Source organism: Canis lupus, chromosome 1 (genome assembly GCF_011100685.1).
Source record: "Canis lupus familiaris isolate Mischka breed German Shepherd chromosome 1, alternate assembly UU_Cfam_GSD_1.0, whole genome shotgun sequence".
NCBI classification, from domain to species: Eukaryota; Metazoa; Chordata; class Mammalia; order Carnivora; family Canidae; genus Canis; species Canis lupus.
The window spans coordinates 37,103,462-37,123,022 of NC_049222.1; the positions used below are offsets into that span (position 1 = coordinate 37,103,462).

The 19,561-nt window shown below is 39.4% G+C and overlaps 1 protein-coding gene across 1 annotated transcript in view; it reads right to left on the reverse strand.

Moving 5' to 3' along the window:
• Positions 1–1,310: 1,310 nt before the first annotated feature.
• EPM2A (EPM2A glucan phosphatase, laforin) overlaps positions 1,311–19,561 on the reverse strand; it is a 97,088-nt gene continuing 78,837 nt past the window's right edge. Inside the window, 3 exon segments of the mRNA XM_038526264.1 lie at positions 1,311–1,483; positions 2,869–3,119; positions 11,285–11,526. Coding sequence (XP_038382192.1) covers positions 1,394–1,483; positions 2,869–3,119; positions 11,285–11,526 — 583 coding nt within the window. The 3' untranslated portion in view covers positions 1,311–1,393.

The window sequence follows — 19,561 nt, forward strand, 5'->3', positions numbered from 1 at the left end:
TTTTTCCTGTGTGGAAAATTCTTGCTTCCATCTAACTCATCTTCAGAGCTAAGAGAGTAATCTTTCATTATTCTCTTAGTTTCTGAGGTCCCAATCATATTTTTTTCATCATTATCTCTTAGGCAAAGCCCAAGCTTTCACTCACACCTTAAGTTGGTCAAAAGAATGTGTTTATTTTTCTAGTTATCTCCTAACATTGCACAAAAAATATTTGAGGGACAATGACTCAAGTTTAAAGAAATAAACTTATTTAGATATTTCACAACCATGAGAGATTTCATGATTTTCTTTAAGAAATCTGTGACCTAAAAGTTTTGTTAATGCAAGTGACAAGCAGCTAATGGCATCATTTCTGCTTTGATTTTCTGTGACACCTTTTTGAGGTTTTCAGCCTCACTTCTTTGCGGGGCCCTCACCTCTGTCTTCCTTTTGCCCTGTAACTGCCAATTTTCATCAGCGATTGAGAAAATAAGAGTGCAAGGAAAAACAATTTAGCTCAGCTGACTACTTCTTCAAGGAAACACAGTTTGTTCTCCTAGATTTCAGACTAAGTTAATAAAATAAAAAAAAAGTTTTAATCCTATAATCAGAGGTCATTTTTAATGCTTTCATTCAGCAAAATTCCAGGTGGTTTTGAAATACACTGGACATCTATTTACTAAGAACATCTATTTACTAAGGTCATTTTTAATGCTTTCATTCAGCAAAATTCCAGGTGGTTTTGAAATACACTGGACATCTATTTACTAAGAACATCTATTTACTAAGAACTAAGAGAGGTTATTCCAAAACATTCTTTAATAGCCTTAAATTGATTTTGCCTATCAGAGGAAAAAGGAAAATCCACCCAAAAAGGTCTTTCTATAGTAGAGTTTACATAGCTGAGCTTCTTAGGCACTAAAGAAATTCTCTCTCTCTCTCTCTCTCTCTCTCACACACACACACACACAATCGTTAGAAATATTCCATTTTTAAGATTAAGTTCTACACAACACAGTATAACCATAAATGGGTTACTTGGATATAATTGTTATCTTTAGTTATTTTTAGTAAGGGAGCTATATTTCATAATATTCCATCCTGGCTTATAAATTTAACTTTGTAAACTTGCAGGAGAAATGTGAGCTGTTTAGCATTCCCTGACAAATTAAAAGCCACCCCCAACTCCCACAGTGAAGATATCTCTGCCTCCTCTGAACTCCTCTGGAGTTCAACTTACCTTGTGTCCTCCTTAGCCCCCATACTTCCTAATCTAGATCCTTTCACATCTATCAATAAACAAGTACGGAAGAAAAAAAGGAGCAGGAAAATAAGCAGGTATTACAGTTTAATAGAAAAAGCACAGGTGTTGAATTAGACGAATCCAGCTTTGTATCTCATTTCATCTATTTCTTCACCATGTGATGCTGGGCAGTTGACTGAACTCTCTGAACTTTGGTTTTCTCTCTAGGTATCGGAGGTAATGAAACAGCCTCATAGAGTACTGTGAAGGTTAAATTAAAATTGTAAAGCGCCTGGCACATATGAAGCACCCAATAAACCTACTTCTCCTTCCTCTATTCTAGCATAGCATTCATAGTTCAGTCCTGCGGTATGGTTGATTGAACCCTGGGCTGTTTCTGGGCTGTGAGCGTTTTGAAGGCAAAGACTTGTTCATGTCTATATTTCTTATGGAACCTAGGATAGTGAGCCACATATTCTGGAGGCACAGTAACTGTGTATTGTTTTAAATTGAGGGCTGAAACAGGATAGCTTCTAAGCTGTGCAACAATTATCTACAGATTTGGGCTTTCCTAGTAGGACAGCCCCTCTCATGAGCTATGTCTCAGACCACCTGGGTGTTGACACAGTCCATCATGTTTTAAATTAGGTTGCACAAAATATAACTACTTTCCTAAATTCCTTGGCAACTAATCAGAATGCTCTTCCATTTCTCACCATAGAAAGTGCTGCAGAAAAACTGACCTTACTCTAAGAGGGAGAAACACTACACTATGAATCCACTACATAATGCTGGAAAAACCATAAGTTGTGTTGAAAGCACTGAGTCACATAAACGTGAATTTTAAACACTGGCTGGTCCCTGACTAGCCATGAGACCTTGAGCAAGCTGTCTAACCTCAATGAGCCTCAATTAAACCAAAGAAAGGGACAATAACTCTACTGTGGTTGGCACGCAGGGTTGTGGGTAGAAAAGGTGATGCACAGGAACTGACTTGAATAAGTAGGAAGCAGGATGTCAACACAAAGTCTAGAAAGCCATCACTTTCAAGTCATGGGAGCTTCAGGCTTCTATCCATACTCCTTTCTTTGGCAACTGATCAGCTCTCATTTTATCATTTCAATTCAGCTGAGCAGAAAAGCTGTGCATATGTGTGTTTGTGTGTACATCAGTATGCAAGTGATCAAATCTACATATCCCCCCATCTTTTGTTCTGTGTGTCACATTACAATGCAATGAGAAGGTGCAGTCATTAATTCATAATCCCAAAAATGCAGCATCTGTAAAGCCAAGGGCTGGTCTGCCTACAGGCAGCAGGAACTGCACACATTGCTTTTCTATCCAATGCGAGAACACTGCACAGTCCAATTGCTTGTGGCTTTTTCTCGTGGGTCAGTCAGTCACAGCTTCCACTGCAAAATATTTCAAAGAAAAATACACCCCAACCAAAGCATAATAGAAAGCCAGCTCCAAACTCAAGGGGATGGGCTGTGGGAAAAGCCAAGTGAGCAGTCTTTTCAGTTCTGGTGGAATCATTGTTTCTAGGTCATTCTACTAATATCACCTAAGCAAATCGGGTTCCTAAAGAAATTGGGAGGGTAAGGAGGCAGACAGGCCACCTACACACTGCATACGGAAGAACGAACCTTCCCAAATTTCTGAAAAAAGTCTTCTTCTGCCCGGGCCAGTGCGTCTTCATCAATGTACACAGCTGGCCTTTTGGCCATGAGGAAGTACTGCACCTTCCTCAGATTCCAGCCCATCACATACTGGAGCCAGCCACAGACGGCCGCGGTGGACCTGCCGACCCCGGCGTTGCAGTGAACGTACACGGTGTGTCCATTCTCGAGCAGCGCGTGCAGGAGACAGACGGCTTGGGGCAGCATCTGTACTCGGCCTGGGATTGAGAAAGCACAGCACATACACATGAATAATGACACCCCAATATCACCACTAATAATAACTCTTCCGGTGCCTGGTGAAATTGGTGCCCTGCAGGGAGAGGCAGGGATATTGGGCTTGCTCCATCCCCTTGGTTCAATGGAAAAGGTGAGCCGATATCAAAGCCTGCAAGAATAAAGTAGAAAGAGCACTCCAGAGGCAATGGGTCAGCTTTGAGCCTTCCTTTGCTTTTGCTTTGAGTGACTCCTGCATCAGCGCAAATCTCCTTTCAAAGGAAAGTTAACCGTTGCCTATGGTCGGAAGAATGGATTCTTTCATCCATCAGAAAGGTTTGCACAGATTGAGCAGAGATTTAGAGGATTTCACCCGGACTTTCTTAAATCCAAACAGATCTTCCGGATCAATGCAAAACACACAATTAGTTCACACTGGTGAAAGGAGTCAATCTTATTTACTCAATGTATGCCAATTTTCATTTGGCCAATGGGATGGCAAACATTAAGTGACACACATGCAACAACCAATCACACATTCATTCTCTCACAATAGACTGAGTATTGGAATGATTCCATTTCTTCTTTTCTGGGCAATTGTGATTATAGTTATTTTTTTTAAGATTTTATGTATTTATTTGACAGAGAGAGAGCACAAGTAGGCAGAGCAACAGGCAGAGTGAAAGGGACAAGCAGGCTCTCTGCTGAGCAGGGAGCCTGATACTGGACTCTATCCCTAGACCCTGAGATCATGACCTGAGCCAAAGGGCAGATGTTTAACTGACTGAGACACTTATGGGCCCTGTGATGATAGTTGCTCTTACTTCATGACTACTATTTTGATTATTAGGTGATCAAATGTCTTCTCCTTTCCACACACTCAACACTCTGCTCCGGCCTGCCTGTCTCAAACTCTTAGATGTCTGGGATTTCTTCTGCACACAGGTTCTCAGAGCAAAGACAGTGGATTTTGGTGGGGAGTATGGACAATGGTCAATATAAATTACTTCAAAAGGAGATGAAAGAAGAAAACTGTACAGAGTCCTGGATTATGTGCCGGTGACTTTGTGACATTCGCTAGTTACTCTGTTCTTAATCCCAAAGGGGCACAATGGCACTTCACATTGCCATCCCACTGGATGATGGGAAAGGTGGGAAAAAAACCCTCAAATGATTTCACTGCAGATCCTAAGGCCTAGAATTCTATGGTGGGATGGAACCTGGAAGTTATGAGAGCCATTCAAGTAAATTTAGATTCCTCTCTTTGGATATCCTCTTTTAAATCCCCTAAGGGGCCAACACAACATACAGCAATCAGGCATAGCACTTTAGAAGGATGGATGTTGCAAGACCTCATCATGGTCTGAAGGCCCTCTCAGTTACCACTCCATCCAGGATGGGTCTCTTAGCTGCAGGCTCAGCCTGCTGTGAGTTAGTAGTAGAAAACCTACATGGAAGCCAAGATAATATTCTAATTTTGCTACCAGTGCTCTATTTATCTGTCTTCCCAAGGGACCTAATGCTACAGGTCCCACGCAGCAGTACAGAGACATTTTTAACTGAGATGCCTCTAGTCAGAGCACACCTCACAATTCCTCAGGCTCCATCTCTCCCTACTGCCTGTCGCCCTATGTTCACTGGTCTCTGAGTATATCTAAAGGAAGACACGCCAGCTCCTCTGTGCCACATGATTTCGCAGAGTCCAAACTCAGCCATAAACTATAACTGACTTGCACTTCCTTCCAGGTTGCAGGGACACTCTGAGGTTAGAGCTAGATGGACATGCCACATAGTCAGTTGCTCCTGGCACTCCTCTAGAGGCAGTAAAATGTCACCAGTGATGGAACAAAGTGTAAAGGCCCTATGTACCAGAGAGACATCTCACTATGTGTCTCAAGGAGCATACTGTATAGTTGATGCCACCATTTGAGCTGGGAGATTGGAGGAAGCAAACTTCCAAAGTATGTTTGAGCAACCCTGCCAGTAAGGGTGAGGCCTGCCCATGTGCAAGGCTTTTGCTCTGCTGAAGGGGTGTTAGAGGTAGAGTTCCCATAACATTGGCTTGAAAAGGAATGATCACTGATCAAACTGGGAACTGGTTCTTCCCGCCATGGCCCACATCACTGAACAAGCTCCCTGTTACAGTTGCCTCTCCAACTACCATATACATCTCCAGGGGGGGAGCAGGAAAAAAAAAATTCATTGAAATATAGTTGACATCCAGTGTTAGTTTCAGGTGTACTACATAGGGACTAGACAATTCTATACTGTATGCCATGCTCAGCACAGAAAGTGTAATCACCATCCATCACCATATAACGTTATTACAAGATTATTGACTCTATTCCCAATGCTGTACTTTCCATCCCTGAGAAGTATTTTTAACATGGATTTTCATTAAATGCCCAGCATACAAATAGACCACAGAGGCCATACGCATTAGGAGCTTCTAGAATCAGAGTCCCAGCCCCTGGTGTTCAGCGGCATCAGTGTCACCGACTTGCCCAAACCAGGGTTCACATGGACCCATTGGGATCCCTTCCCCCACCTGCTCTCTGGCCAGAGATTCCATGAGGAAGGGTCTCCATCAAATAGCCCAAATGATGCAGTATCTCTCCCTTTCCTTATCTGAAAAAGATTCTTTAAGAGGCATGTACATGGTTTAGAAGTTGAAAAGGGATGTGTGTGAGCTTGGAATTCTATGACCTCATACATGCAATCCATGCATAAATGACAGCTGCCACCAGGAAACTCCAGAAAGCTCCCAGCTTAAACATAGGTTTCACCTCACAGTGGTCTTCTCCTAGAATCACTTAGCCACCCCACTTAAGAACCATCAAACAAACATTTAAATAACATAAAGAATAAATAAATAATAGAAAAGAGCATCAGACAAAAAGACATGGTCCAGGATGCCTACCTGTTTCAGCCTGGCCTCAACTGGAGCTCTTGCTTATTTTGACGTCTAGGGACTATACATCACTCAGCTTTGATTGATGACTGAGTCCTTTCTACCCACCAAGTGCTGTTCTAAGCACTGTACATGCAATAGTTCATTCGTAATCACCTTTTAACAACTATGAGGTCAATACTATTATTATCCTCAGTTTATTTTTGAGAGAACTGAGGCAAGGAGATTTGCCCAGGGTTATTCCCCAGTGGCCATTCAAACCCAGCCAGCACAACTCCAAAGCCTCTGGTCTTAACCACTGTACTACTGCCCTTTTCTATCCTGCATGCTGGCCCCATTCTGTCAATCTGAATTCTTCATCAATCTCCACCACACCCTGCCCCCCAACCTAGTCACACTGTTGCTTTTAACCCAGGTGAAAGCAACATCTTCCTTGTGAGTTAGCCTCTGCCCTACTCTACAGGGGGCTCTCTCTGTGCCCAATGGGCCTTGTACCTCTGCTAGAAAACCCATTCTAGGGATCATGAGTTAGCTAATACATAACCCACCAAGGAATAAAAAATAGGGTGCCCAGAATCAGAGCTGGCACAATAAAGCCAGTGTCAACAAGACCCTCTAATTTTTTATGTTCCATGTATTTAGGCTCCATAGATAATTTAATTAGATAAAAAGTTTCCATTCATAAAAATCATAATACCTAAAGGCAAGACAGAAATTCAGAATTTTTATATAAAATAGTCCAAATTTTAACTGTTGGCAACTAAATTGAAAACTTTAAAACCTGTGCAAGTCTAACAGAACATTTTCAGTGTCTGTGATCCTTACTTTGGAATTTAAAACAGGCCTTGGCTCTCAGTAGATGCTCAATAAGCATTATTAAGTGCATGAATGAAAAATAAAATGAAACAAAATCCAGTAATACTGATTAGATCTGAGACACTACTAGACCCCTCTAATCTAACTTGCAGCCCACACTTCCTCTAGGCTAACCCAACTCTGGAATGATCAAAAGCTTCTGGAAAGCATGCATTGAGCAAACAAAGGTTGTAAGAAGGGGGAGAAGGACATGTTAGGGCAACCTGTGGCATTAGAACCTGAAATCAGGGAGAGGAGTGACAAGATGCCCTGTACCTAAGGTTGACCTTGAAAGAAATTATTTCTGGACCAAACTTTCAGCCTTTCCAACATACACACACACACATACATACACACACACACACACACACACACACACACACCCTTCCTTTTTTACTCTAGGCAGGTTCATGGCTGAATATATATTTTTTATTTGAGTGTATCTCCTTTTCCAACTTTGCAATGTAATACAGAAAAGGCCCATATTATCTAGCAGGTCCTTCAGTAAGAAACTTAAGAACTTAGGACCAAAAATAAAGCCCCGACTTTGTAATTTTCAAAGCCCTTACATATCAATCATCTTACTCTATTGTGATCCTGTAAGGCAGAAATGACTACCCCATACTCCAAATGCAGGAACTAACCTGCTCAAGATCACATATCTATGTGGTGGCAGCAAGGCTCAAGCCCAGGTGCTTGGAAGGTCAGCGTCCACATCACAGCAGAGCTGCACGCAGCTTGTTGAATCAGAGAGAACTCAGAGTGTGATGACACAGGGGTAGCCAAGGACTCTGGGAAGCATATGCCCTCACTTGGGAGGCTAGGGCAGACCATTTGTTATCACCAGCAGTGCCCTGACAGAGGTCAAAACACAATCTGAGTACTTCCTCTGAAGGAAAACTGAATTTTAATGAACAGATCTGTTTTGTTTGTTTGTTGTTTTTTGTTTTTTTTTTTCAGGTAAGGGCTAGATTTGGGAGCTTTGCATGTCTCAGGTGAAAAATACAAACCAAAATTTTTTTAAAAAAAGGAAAGAAAATAACCTAATTCCTCTGCATATGACAAAATGTACAAGAGTAAGGGATCGATAGTACAATTGATTGTAACAGGTCTGTGACAACTAGTGGTGACAGTCAGGCCTAACAAACTGTCTTCTTTCTCAGACTTTATCTGACAGCATTATGCTACAGCTCAAAACATTTCCAGATGGATTTTTCTCTGGAGTTCCAAAAATAGTCAGCTGAATTAATCTATATGCTCATTGTGCTAATATTGTCAGCCACACAGATTAATCTATTGGTCAAAACTTCCCCTGCAACTCAGGAATGGTCATTAACCCTTTGGTGACTACCCTGGTCATGCAGAACCAGAGAACTTTCATTTAGTCTTAGAGTTTGGTCTTTTCTCTTTTTTTAATATCTTATTTATTTGTTTGCTTGTTAGAGAGAGAGAGAGAGAGAGAGAATGCATGCACATAAGTAGGGAGAGGGAAAAGCAGACTCCCCCCACCCTGAGCAGACACCCTGACTTGGGGCTCAATCCCAGGACCCTGGGATCATGACCTGAGCTGAAGGCAGACACTTAACTGACTGAGCCACGAGGGTGCCCCAGAGTTTGGCCTTTTTTAGTGGGAACTTTCATTCTGCTGTCAGGTATGTTCCCAAACTGCCTCAGTGTGGAAGGTGCCCCACTGCTGTGGCTGGCTGAGATGGGACCTGGTGACCCTGTGACCCCAAAAAGATATTACCACAACTGCACCATGCCTTTGGGGATAGAGTTTTCCCTCAGGCTTCTGCATACCCCAAACTATGGAGCAAATATCTATTGGTCATGGGGTCCTTGGGCAGTCAGTGGAAAGCTGGAGTGGGATGCATGCCACAGTTAGCAGTTCAGCTACTTTAAGCTTCATCTCACATTTTACTCCATCAGGCAACATGCTATAAAATCAGAAGTAAAGAAGCAAAAATAAGAATGCCCTCTAGAAGCTACAGGCACGTGATCCTAACAATCTTCTCTGTTTTGAAACCAGAGAAACAAAGTGCTTTCATATCAATCATCTTACTCTATTGTTATGATCCTGTTATGCAGAAATTATTACCCCATTTTCCAAATGCAGTAACTAGCCTGCTTGATGTCACACAGCCACTCGGGAGCTCCCATTCTGCTGTCAGGGGTGCTGCCAAACTGCCTCAGTATGGAAGGTGCTCCATTGTATGGCTACAATGGGACCTGGTGACTGTGTGACCCCAAAAAGATTTTAGCACAACTACAGTGGGCCTAGATTCAACCAATGATCTTCCATGCAAGTAAAGTTATCTTTTTTCCTTGAAAACAAGCAGAGCTAAATCAAGTTTCTTTGGATCAACACTATCAAGAGGAGTAAACAAACTATCTCTTCCTCCAGGAACAAAATTTGTATCTCCTCCCCAGTGATGATTCAGTCCAGCTTGAAAACCACCTAAGACTCATAAAGGGCCAAAGTGGTCAACACCAGGCTCCCAGGTCTTCTGTCCCCACCCACATCTTGGACTGTTGACTCTGGAGAGATAAGCTACCACCCTAGCAACTCATGACTCTATCTCTAGGTGATCATGACTAGAAGGGATTAAAGTGGTCTGTAGAATATTCATGAAGAGCCCATATGAGCATGCAAGGAGAGGTGTCATAGCACAGAGTCTGTAGTAATGTTCTGAGTCTGACTGCCTGTGAAATCCAGGCTGTGACTCTTTCCTATGACCTTGACCACATTACTTCACATTTTTGTACCTATCCCTTCCTCTGCAAAATGGAGAGAACTACATCTGCCTGGAGTCTTGCTGTCAGAATTCAATGAGTTAAGGCATGGAATTTCTTAGCAGTGTCTGATATATTTTGTACTTTGAGGGGAAGAGAACTGATGGTAGAGATGTTTCCTGATGGGCAGGCACCATTGCCTTCCTTCCTTCCCCCAGGACTGTAGTTCACCAAATTCCCCTAGCCTGTGCCATTCCCACAGCTCTCTGCTGCCCCCTGCTGACCCTGGTTGATACTAGTAGTTGTAACTCCGTTCTCTCACCTTCAGATATCTCCTCCAATCCTTTCGCACAAGCACCCTCCTCTACCATCAAGCTGAAACAGAGCATTCCTGTAAAACCCCATGCCTTGGGACTTTAAGATGGTATTTCTTCCATCTGGCAAACCCTTCCGCCTTCCCTACTGACCTGTCAAAACCATGCCCACCTCAAATGCCATGACATTGATACAGCCTCCTTGTGCTTCCTCCCCCTACCCTATAACCCACCAGGAACACGACACTTCTTCATCACATCACATTGTTCTCTATACTGTAATTAGTTTGGAATGTCTCTTTCTGCCTCTTGCCATCAGATCAAAATGATGCCTTATTTGTCTCTCATTTCCCCAGCAGCACGCATAAGTCCTCTTCACAAAGACATGATCAGCCAGTACTTGTGCTATAACTACAATCTTGCCATTGCTACCTTGTCCCCTGCTGTGTCACCTCTTGTTAGCTCTCACTTAAACTCTTACCCCCTAACTGGTGTCCCCAGATCCACCCTGAGTCCACTTTCCATCCACTGCCCTCAGTGCCAACTGCACTTCTGAAGGAGGTAAAGAAGGTTATCTTGGCATATCCCAGCCTCCCCTCCTTTCCATTGCTTCTTACTACTTTTAAGGTAGAGTCTAAAATCCCTACTGTGGTCCAAATGTGCAGGTCGTTCCCTGACCTACACCGACACTGGCCTTCTTTGAGGTCCTGTAACACTCTACGTTCTCCTGCAGTGGAGACTACCCAAGCTGGGAGTGCCCTTACTGGGATCCTTCATCCCACTTCACCCCCTACCCTTCAGATGTAGCTCAAACATACCCAAGAAAACCTTTCTTGACGCTCTTCCTACTTCTGACTTGCCTGTGCATGCCTTCATAGCAATACCTTTCTAATAAAAATTTCATCACAGTTAAAAATTTCTATTTGTAGGCATTTGATTAATGCATGTCTTCCTTTAGGACTATAAGCTCCATGGGGACATGAGCTGTGCTTGCTTTTCCTCACCACTGTATTCCTAGCTGCCAGCATAATGCCACACATATATTAGAAACACAATAAATACATGTTTAGTAAACAAATCATGTTAAACAGAATCTTAGCCAAGGTGTCAAAATGGGTTAAATATATTAAGCCTAAAGCCTTATATTGATTCCGTTTCTATCATTCATATTTAAGTCATTCAGTTATAAACAGAAAGGTGGTAGGTAGGTAGGTAGGTAGGTAGGTAGGTAGGTAGGTTGGTAGGTAGGTTGGTAGGTAGGTTGGTAGGTAGATAGGCAGAGAGAAGAACAGACAGCAAGGACTTCTCTGAAACACATTCAACAAGAAGCCAGAAAGGTTCTTTTGGTGCTTACCTTCAGTGCTCATATCTGGTGTCGGCATCCAGATGTAGACCAAGCCTTCTTCCTTGTACAGTTTAATCATGGTGTCTGGAGTCATAGGTTCTGGGTAGCGGTTACAGCCTGAGGAATTCTGTACAATATCCCATTCAGTCTGGAAATTCATTACAGCTGTGATTCCCAATTCATGCTTCAGTTTGATGGTTATATGTTCCACTTGACGAGGGCAGCTACCCAGCCAGATATTTGGTAAAATTCTAATGAGAATATATAGAAGCAACAATTATTATTGTTATTGTTATGGTGTGAGATCCGAGGAGCTGCAGAAAACATGTAGTAATATAACGCAATTAACCTTTAAGTCTGGCACAGGAAAAGCTGCATTAACAATATTAGATGATACAACAATATTATTGATATAATAACAATGTTATTGAAAGAAAAAATACCGGTGGTATCATTTTTAGGGAAACAAATAATCCGGTTAACTAAAATACTAGGAAATAAGCATTAGCAAGCCAAATCTAGCAACATATTAAAATAAACCCACTATTTATTTATTCCTTGAATGTATATATGGTTTAACATTAGGAAACTCATCAAGATATTTCAAATACTAATAAGTTAAAGGCAAAACTCTAATGATTATATCAGTAAATCAGCCATTATTCCTGTTCAAAACTCTACATAAAAATTTCAAATAGTAGGAGAACTTTTAAACACCAGAAACTAAAAACCAACAACCTACAAGCTAAGAAGAAATATAATTATCTGGGGGGGTGGGGGGGACAAAGAAGACGTTGTCACTAATTTTTCAAATGTGTTCCTATATCTGATATCCCAAAGACTGGACCTCATCCTCAAAGTTTCTGAGTCAGTAGATCTGGGTCAAGAGTCCAAGAATTTGGACTTCTAATAAGTTCCCAGGCAATACTGATGCTACTAGTTCAGGGCAAAACCACTCCCTAAAGGATTCAATTACAAAAGCTATGCCAAGTATTAAAAGTATTAAGATATATAGATGAGGGGAAATGTACAGAAATCAAACAGCTTTTCTCTGTACTAGTAATAGCCAGATATAAATGGAGAGGTAGAAGTGAATCTCGTTCAAAAATAAAAACAAAATTATAAAACGTCTAGGAATACATTTAACCAGAAAGATTTATGAAATTTTATTGGACATTAAGAAAAAAAAAAACAAGAGATAAACAGGCATACCGTTCACTAGGTTCAATATAAAGCATTCAGATAACAGTTCATAAGTGATGATGGCAGACATCATTTGATGCTTACCAGTGTTCCCAGTTACCCTCCTTCAAGCATGGAGGACTAAACTAATTCTCTGCCTAAAAGTTAGCCCTCTCATTTATTTTTGTTCATAAAAAGTAAGCTGAAGTAACATGTGTCCCTTCTGGAGGGACATATTTAGGACCCCATAGACACTGCTTCATGCTCTGTGTCTTGCCCTGCTACAATGATCATGGAAACACATGTGGACATTGAGCCACTAAAAGACTAAAGTAGTTAAGAATGGTAAGGTACCCCAGGAGGCCAGCTGCCCTGGAAAGCCAATGGCTCATTGTATGTTCCCACTGTGTGTTCCCACAGCATAACCTGACTTGTTCTAATACAATGCCTAGAAAATTAATTCTTCAAAGTCCCTAATACACAGGAAAGAAGTTGAGCAGAGAGATTACACTTTTATTCAGTTACTTTCATATTAAGCTTAAAAGAAACCTTCTCAGTTGGAGACAATTTTGTTTCCCAAGGGATATCTGGCAATGATTATGGAGACATTGAAGATGATGACAGTGGCTGGTGCTAATGGTACCTCAGAGATAGAGATCAGGGATGCTTCTAAGCATCCTGCACAGGACAGCTTCCACAACAAAGAATTATCAAGTCCAAAATGCTAATAATTTTGGACTTGATAATAATTTTAAACCAAGGCTTTGATCAAGAAGCCTTGGTTTAGGGGAATAAAAGTGGAATAGAACTCCTTACTATATGGAGGAAGAAAGGGAATATAGGGCAGGAATAAGACCAACATATCTGACACACTTTGTGGTTCATCAGGTATATCATTCTGATGATAAAATGATATTCCATATCATATTTTAAAATGTATATGTATGCACATAAGAGAGAGAGGTAGAGAGTGAAGCAAAAGTCTATTATTACATAATCAAACAGTACGACAACATTTTAAGTGTGCTGTAATGGGAAGGGCATTAAAAATAATTCAGAAAAAAAAAGCCATTCACAGCATGATAATTTTAAAAGCATTTGGTAATAACTGTGTGACATTAGGCCAAGTTATTTATCATCTCTAAGCCTTTGGTGGGCTCATCTCTAAAATGGGTCTAAAAATAACTAATTTGTGAGAAGTAAAGACAATTAAATAAGGTATTTGAATAGGACTGATACTAGTGGATGTATAATAAATGCAAGTGCCACTTATGTCTCATTGTTATAATTTTCTTATTTTAGTAATTGATATTGTATTGTAATGACTATTCAGATAATTTTCCATTGTTCTGTGTATCCTTCATTTGAATGCTACAGAATTTAGAATACTCACTCTATTTTCTTAAATGCAATCTAGCTTGTTTTTGTGTTTTAGTTCTTTCTGTTCCTTTTGGCTGTTGTTGTTATCATTGTTAACACTAAGGTAGGAAGCCAAGTGACTAACACTCAAATAGGGATATTACTCCTCCTCAAGGAAAATATCTCTCAAGATCTAGCATCTCCTAAAACTCGAATCCTACTTACCCTCCAGGAAAAGATAAATTAACTTTTTATTGCTGCTTGGGCTCTAACAGGTTATTAGGCATTTCTTATGGGTTACTGAAGATGATTATGGAAAAAATAAAGACAATAAAATTTAAAATAAAGAAAAAATTTAGAAACACAGAAAAGACTTAATAGGATTGTGAAGAGAAGCATGGGATCCAAAAGCCTTTCACTTCATTCTTGACCCTAAAGAATTCTCAAATATCCCATTAGGCCAGTAGGCTAGCAGAAAAATCGTTAGTGGGGACACTTTTAGAGTGCTCAAGAGATGTGCTTGACCAGGACATTGTTAGCTGAGTATTCAGTCTTCACAGGATTAGAAATGACACACACCCTGGGTCACTGGCCCTTCCCTCTGGCTGTTGAGTGACAGCAGGAACCACCTCTACCTAAATGTTCCATCCCTCCTTTCACTATCCATTAAAGATTTCTCCTCCAGTTACCTGCTGACATCTTAGTGTGCGGCAGTGGTGAGCTGTCATACTATATTGTATGGTTTAACTGAACATACTAAAGTGTCTAAGCTGGAAAAGAGGGAAGTAGACACCCCAGTTATATAACCAAGAAATATAACCTTTTGGGCAACAATGGATTTTTATTGGTAAAATTGTGAAGTGGACTGGTAAAATATTAAAATGAATATTCATGACAGGCAAGCTAAATTCCAAACATTACCCAGAGTTCTCCTGAATATTGCACTCTTTGGGTGGGTAGCACTTAGTACATGGCTGGAGAAGAAATGCCAAAATAAGTGGCTGGCATGCAAGATGTGCATAAAGACAAAATAATAGTTCATAGAGATATACAAAGAGCAAATCATGCAAAATAACAAATCAGAATCCCAAACCAGAGTCAGTATATAGAATCACACTGTGTTCCTGGAGAAAAAAAAAAATATGGTGTTACTCTGCCATCTCATTCAGCCCTGGTCTTCAAGTGTATTTCAACTAATGGCGACTTTAAGAAACTCAGAACAAGTCAAAGGTAAACAGGCCCAAAGTTGATACCGTATATTTTCCACACCAAGATTCTAATGGACATAAGCCCTTGATATACACACTCATGCATTCCCACATACATATAAACGCATATAAACACTAGCTTCTGAATCAGATATTTCTAACCTTTTGATAATTAATTTTTCCTCTAGAAGTGCCAGAAATCAAAGTTCATATTTAAGAAATGAGTATAAATTCTTAAATTCCTGATTTTCTAAAGCAAGATATGCTGAACCTAGGAAATAGATCACTAAAGATAAATTCTGAAAACAAGTGCTGTGTTGAAGAACAGAGAATTAAAGTTATAAAGTAAATGGTACTGAACCATTATAGGAGATGTGAAACCAAAGGGTTGAGTTTGTTGGAAACACACAAATCAATGGATCTTGCCTCCTCAGACAGCTAAAGTGCCCTTTATATGCATCCTATTTCAGCTTGTTGTCTCTAATAATAGGTGATATATTTCTAGTTACATGATACATTGGAGGTAATAAGATGCATGATGTACTTTCTAAACAATAATTAGACTTTTACTTACCCACTCAAAAGAGAATGATTTGACACCATTAAAAATCAATTTTTATTCATCTCATCCTACTTTTAATCTTTTCAGCACCAGTGATACTTTAAACAATGTTAAAAATCAGTTGTTTTTAAGGAAAAAAGAAGCTTGTTGAAATATGGGATTTAGGAAATAAAAATTCTCTGTAAAGGTAGTTTCAATGCAAGACACACCAAATTTTGAAGATCTAATAATGAAATAAAAAATATATGGCTCACAATTATATTATAAATTACACTGTAAAACTTCTAAAGAATTACTTTATGAATAGCTCACTATTGATCATGAGTTATATCGGATTTCTGGCAGCTCAACTATAGATTATTTGGAAAGGTCAGAGGAATCCACAGTACCAAATGGGTATTGACACTCCATCAACCCAAAAGTTCCCAAATCTGACTTTGCATTCAAGCCACATAAATTTTTATAAAAACTTGTATTAACAACATCTTGTTCGGAGATGGTCATTAAGTGGCTATGGAGTGAGGCCTATGATTCTGTAGATTTTTTTTTTCAAGAAATTAACCAGGTTATGTATATTACATTTGCAGCCAGATTCCAAAGCCACTATCCTAACAGATCCCAATAAACATGTAGAAGTTTAGTATAGTGATCTCAATACCTTTTAACAGCAGCAAAATAAATATGGCAATGAGAGGGCATGGGTTGCTCAGCCCTACACACGCACAAGAGTTAAGTCCTTGTCTTTTTCCAAAAATACTTTCAAGACTAAAAATGATTCCCAGAGAATGGGGAATGGGAAACTATCTATTAGGAGATAGTAACTACGAGGATGTGTGTCTACGTGTTTAATGGGTAGTATCTTCTAAAGAGCCAAAACCAAATCTACTTCTGAGTCATGACAAATATTTAATATAGCAATATTCATTAAGAACATACTTTTGTAAAAAAAAAAACAAAAGAAGAAGAAGAAGAAGAATTTACTTTTGCAGATAAAAGGCTAATTTGAGTTTTGACTAGTGCCTCCATTATTCAACAAAATTATATTTAAATAAAATCCATCCTAGTAATATAACAGCTAAAGATGGGGGTGGGTCCAAGGGGTGGATGGATGGGTGGCATTCTGGAGCCTTACTTTGCTGGACTGCAAATCAAAATCAATTTCACTCATTTGGGTGAATCTGGATTTGTGGCTCCAGGTAATCACATCATAATACTACACTGTTCACTTCAGCCGTCAGACTAGGACCTATTTACAACAGCAACTGAAGCATATGAATCAGAGCCCTCTTGTTCCATCTCAGCTGTCAGTCAAAAGAGGCCTTACTGGCAATAATGAGTACATCAGACAGAATGAGCAAGCAAGCACTGCAAAAAATACCACTGGGTATTTATTAACAGGAAGAGGGGGCATGGGAAAAACAGAAGATATCAACAAATAGGCCAGTTGTGTGGACACCACATCACAAGTTCCATCATTAATGGCCTTGAAAAATGGCAGAATAACCTTTTCCTGAAGGTAAAAATTAGCATTATATTTTGTCATAAGAAAAAATGTTATGAAACACAAGATGATGGGATCAATGTATGACACAGGATTTGTTTATTTCTTATCACACCAAGAGACCACAACTATTGAAGGCAGTGCCCTCTTTCTAGCCAAATAAACACAGTACCATTTCAAAGAAGGAGAAAATAGATTTTACTGAGGTTCTTTATAAAACTAAGCTAATGATTTAAGAGCCAAAAAAAAAAAAAAAAAAAAAGATTAGTACATTTTCTAAGTTGGATAATTTTGCTGCATTTATCTTATTTAATATTTTATAGGCAATTCAATGTGAAATTAAAATGTGATCTGGCTTTTAAATAATGGGTAAAGAAAAAAGTCTATCAGCCCTATCATTTAGATCTCATTAGTGGGAAAGCAAGAGAAACGTTAAAATCAACCTCCAGTAAGCTCCAAGCTTCATTAGCACATGTAACTCCGTCTGCTAAAAATCTGTCCTCTAGTGTCAATTGTTATGTCATTAATACCAAATGTCTACATCAAAGGTTGTTTCTAACATACTCTAGTTAAGGCTGAATAACTGCCAAAGACAAATTTCAATTTAGAGAGTGATACTAATTTCTTTATTTAAAAAAATAGTTTTATTATAAGTTTGCTTCTAGGTTATATACAGTAGTATACAGAGAGCACATGCTAATTTCTACAGGTATCATTTCTTAGACTTTTTTTTTGATATGTTTTGTAGCTTATAGCCACACGAAGCAAATATTTTTGACATATGTTTTTATTTTCTATATTAAAAATACCATATAATTAATTATAGAGGTCTGTTATGGGTTGAATTGTGCTTCTCCAAAATTTGTGTTGAAGTCCTAACCCCCAGCACCTTAGATGTGAGCTCACTTGAGAGACAGGGTCTCTACAGAGATAATTACATTAAAATGAAGTCATTAGGGTATCAGTATACCTATTAATACTCTAATCCAGTATGACACATACAGAGAGAAGATGATGTGAAGATAAAAGAAGACGGCCATCTACAAGACCAGGAGAAAGATTTGGAACAGATTCTTCTCTCAAAGCCCTCAGAATAAATCAAGCCTGTAGACACATTGATCCCAAACATTTAGCCTCCAGAACAGAGGCAATAATTTTCTGTTGTTTAAAAGCCACCTGATTTGTGGTACTTTGTTAGAGCAGCCCCAGCAAACTAATACAAAATCTAAATATTCAGATTTAAAATACATACATTCAATCATCCAGATTCTTCAAATATCCATACATCAGGTATACTTAAAGTAAAACATTTTAATAGATATTTTTTCACCTTTCATCCTGATCTCTGAAATTCTACCATTAACTTTTGACTGTGGCATCCCAATTGTCCTCTCATACAACAGTACTACCTACTCTTAGTCCTTGATTCATGTTCTTCAGTCCATCACTTAAACATCTCCAACATGGCAGACAAAAATATCAGGCCCCTGTTGTGCTATTTGGGCTTCCTTCTTGATCTAATAACTCAGTTCTAAAGTTCTGAACTTTAGAACTAGATACCTAGTTTTGATAAATACACTATGTCTTGGGCCTTTTTGCTGGCTTTCAGAAAATGGATCTCAATGGACAATCACCTGAAATGCAGAAGAGCACAGGCTTCAGATTCACAACTTCTTAAGATTCTGAGTCCAAGGGGCCCCTTGGTGGCTCAGTCAGTTAAGCACCTGCCTTCAGCTCAAGTCATGATCCTGTGGTCCTGGAATTGAGCACCAAATAAGGCTCCCTGCTCAGCAGAGAGTCTGCTTCTTCCTTTCTCTCCCTCTCTGCCGCTTCCCCTGCTTGTGCTCACGCACTCTCTCTCTCTCTCTAATGAATAAATAAAATCTTTAAAAAGAAGAAGAAGAAGAAGAAGAAGAAGAAGAAGAAGAAGAAGAAGAAGAAGAAGAAGAAGAAGAAGAAGAAGAAGATGATTCTGAGTCCAAGGACTTTGGCTTTCTTGGTTTTGAGCATTTGTTGCCCTGAAATTTGGTTTATAGTCAAGGTAACACAAAGATTGAGGCGACTAACTAGGCTAAGCAGTCTCAGTTGGTTACTGTGATACAAATTTCAACAAAATGTTCTATTGAAATATCCTCTTGGCATGTTAATTTTGTTTCCAATGCTGAGCACTCCTTGAAAGAGTAAAATGTCATGTTTAATACTTTCTCACATAATGAACTTGAAAGGATTTGTTTAAAATTAATCACTTGCATAATGAACTAGGAACCACTGAAGATCAAGGAAGTAATTAAAAATTAAATGTAAGACTTTTTTTCCTGTATTTGTTTTAAAGTCATTCCATCTATTTAACAAATATGTAATGATGCCTGCTTTTTGCCAGGCACTTAACAATCAATGGTGAGCAAGACAAGTATGCCATCATTTAAGCCTACATTCTTTGAAGAAGACAGGCCATGAGCAAAGAAACACACAAA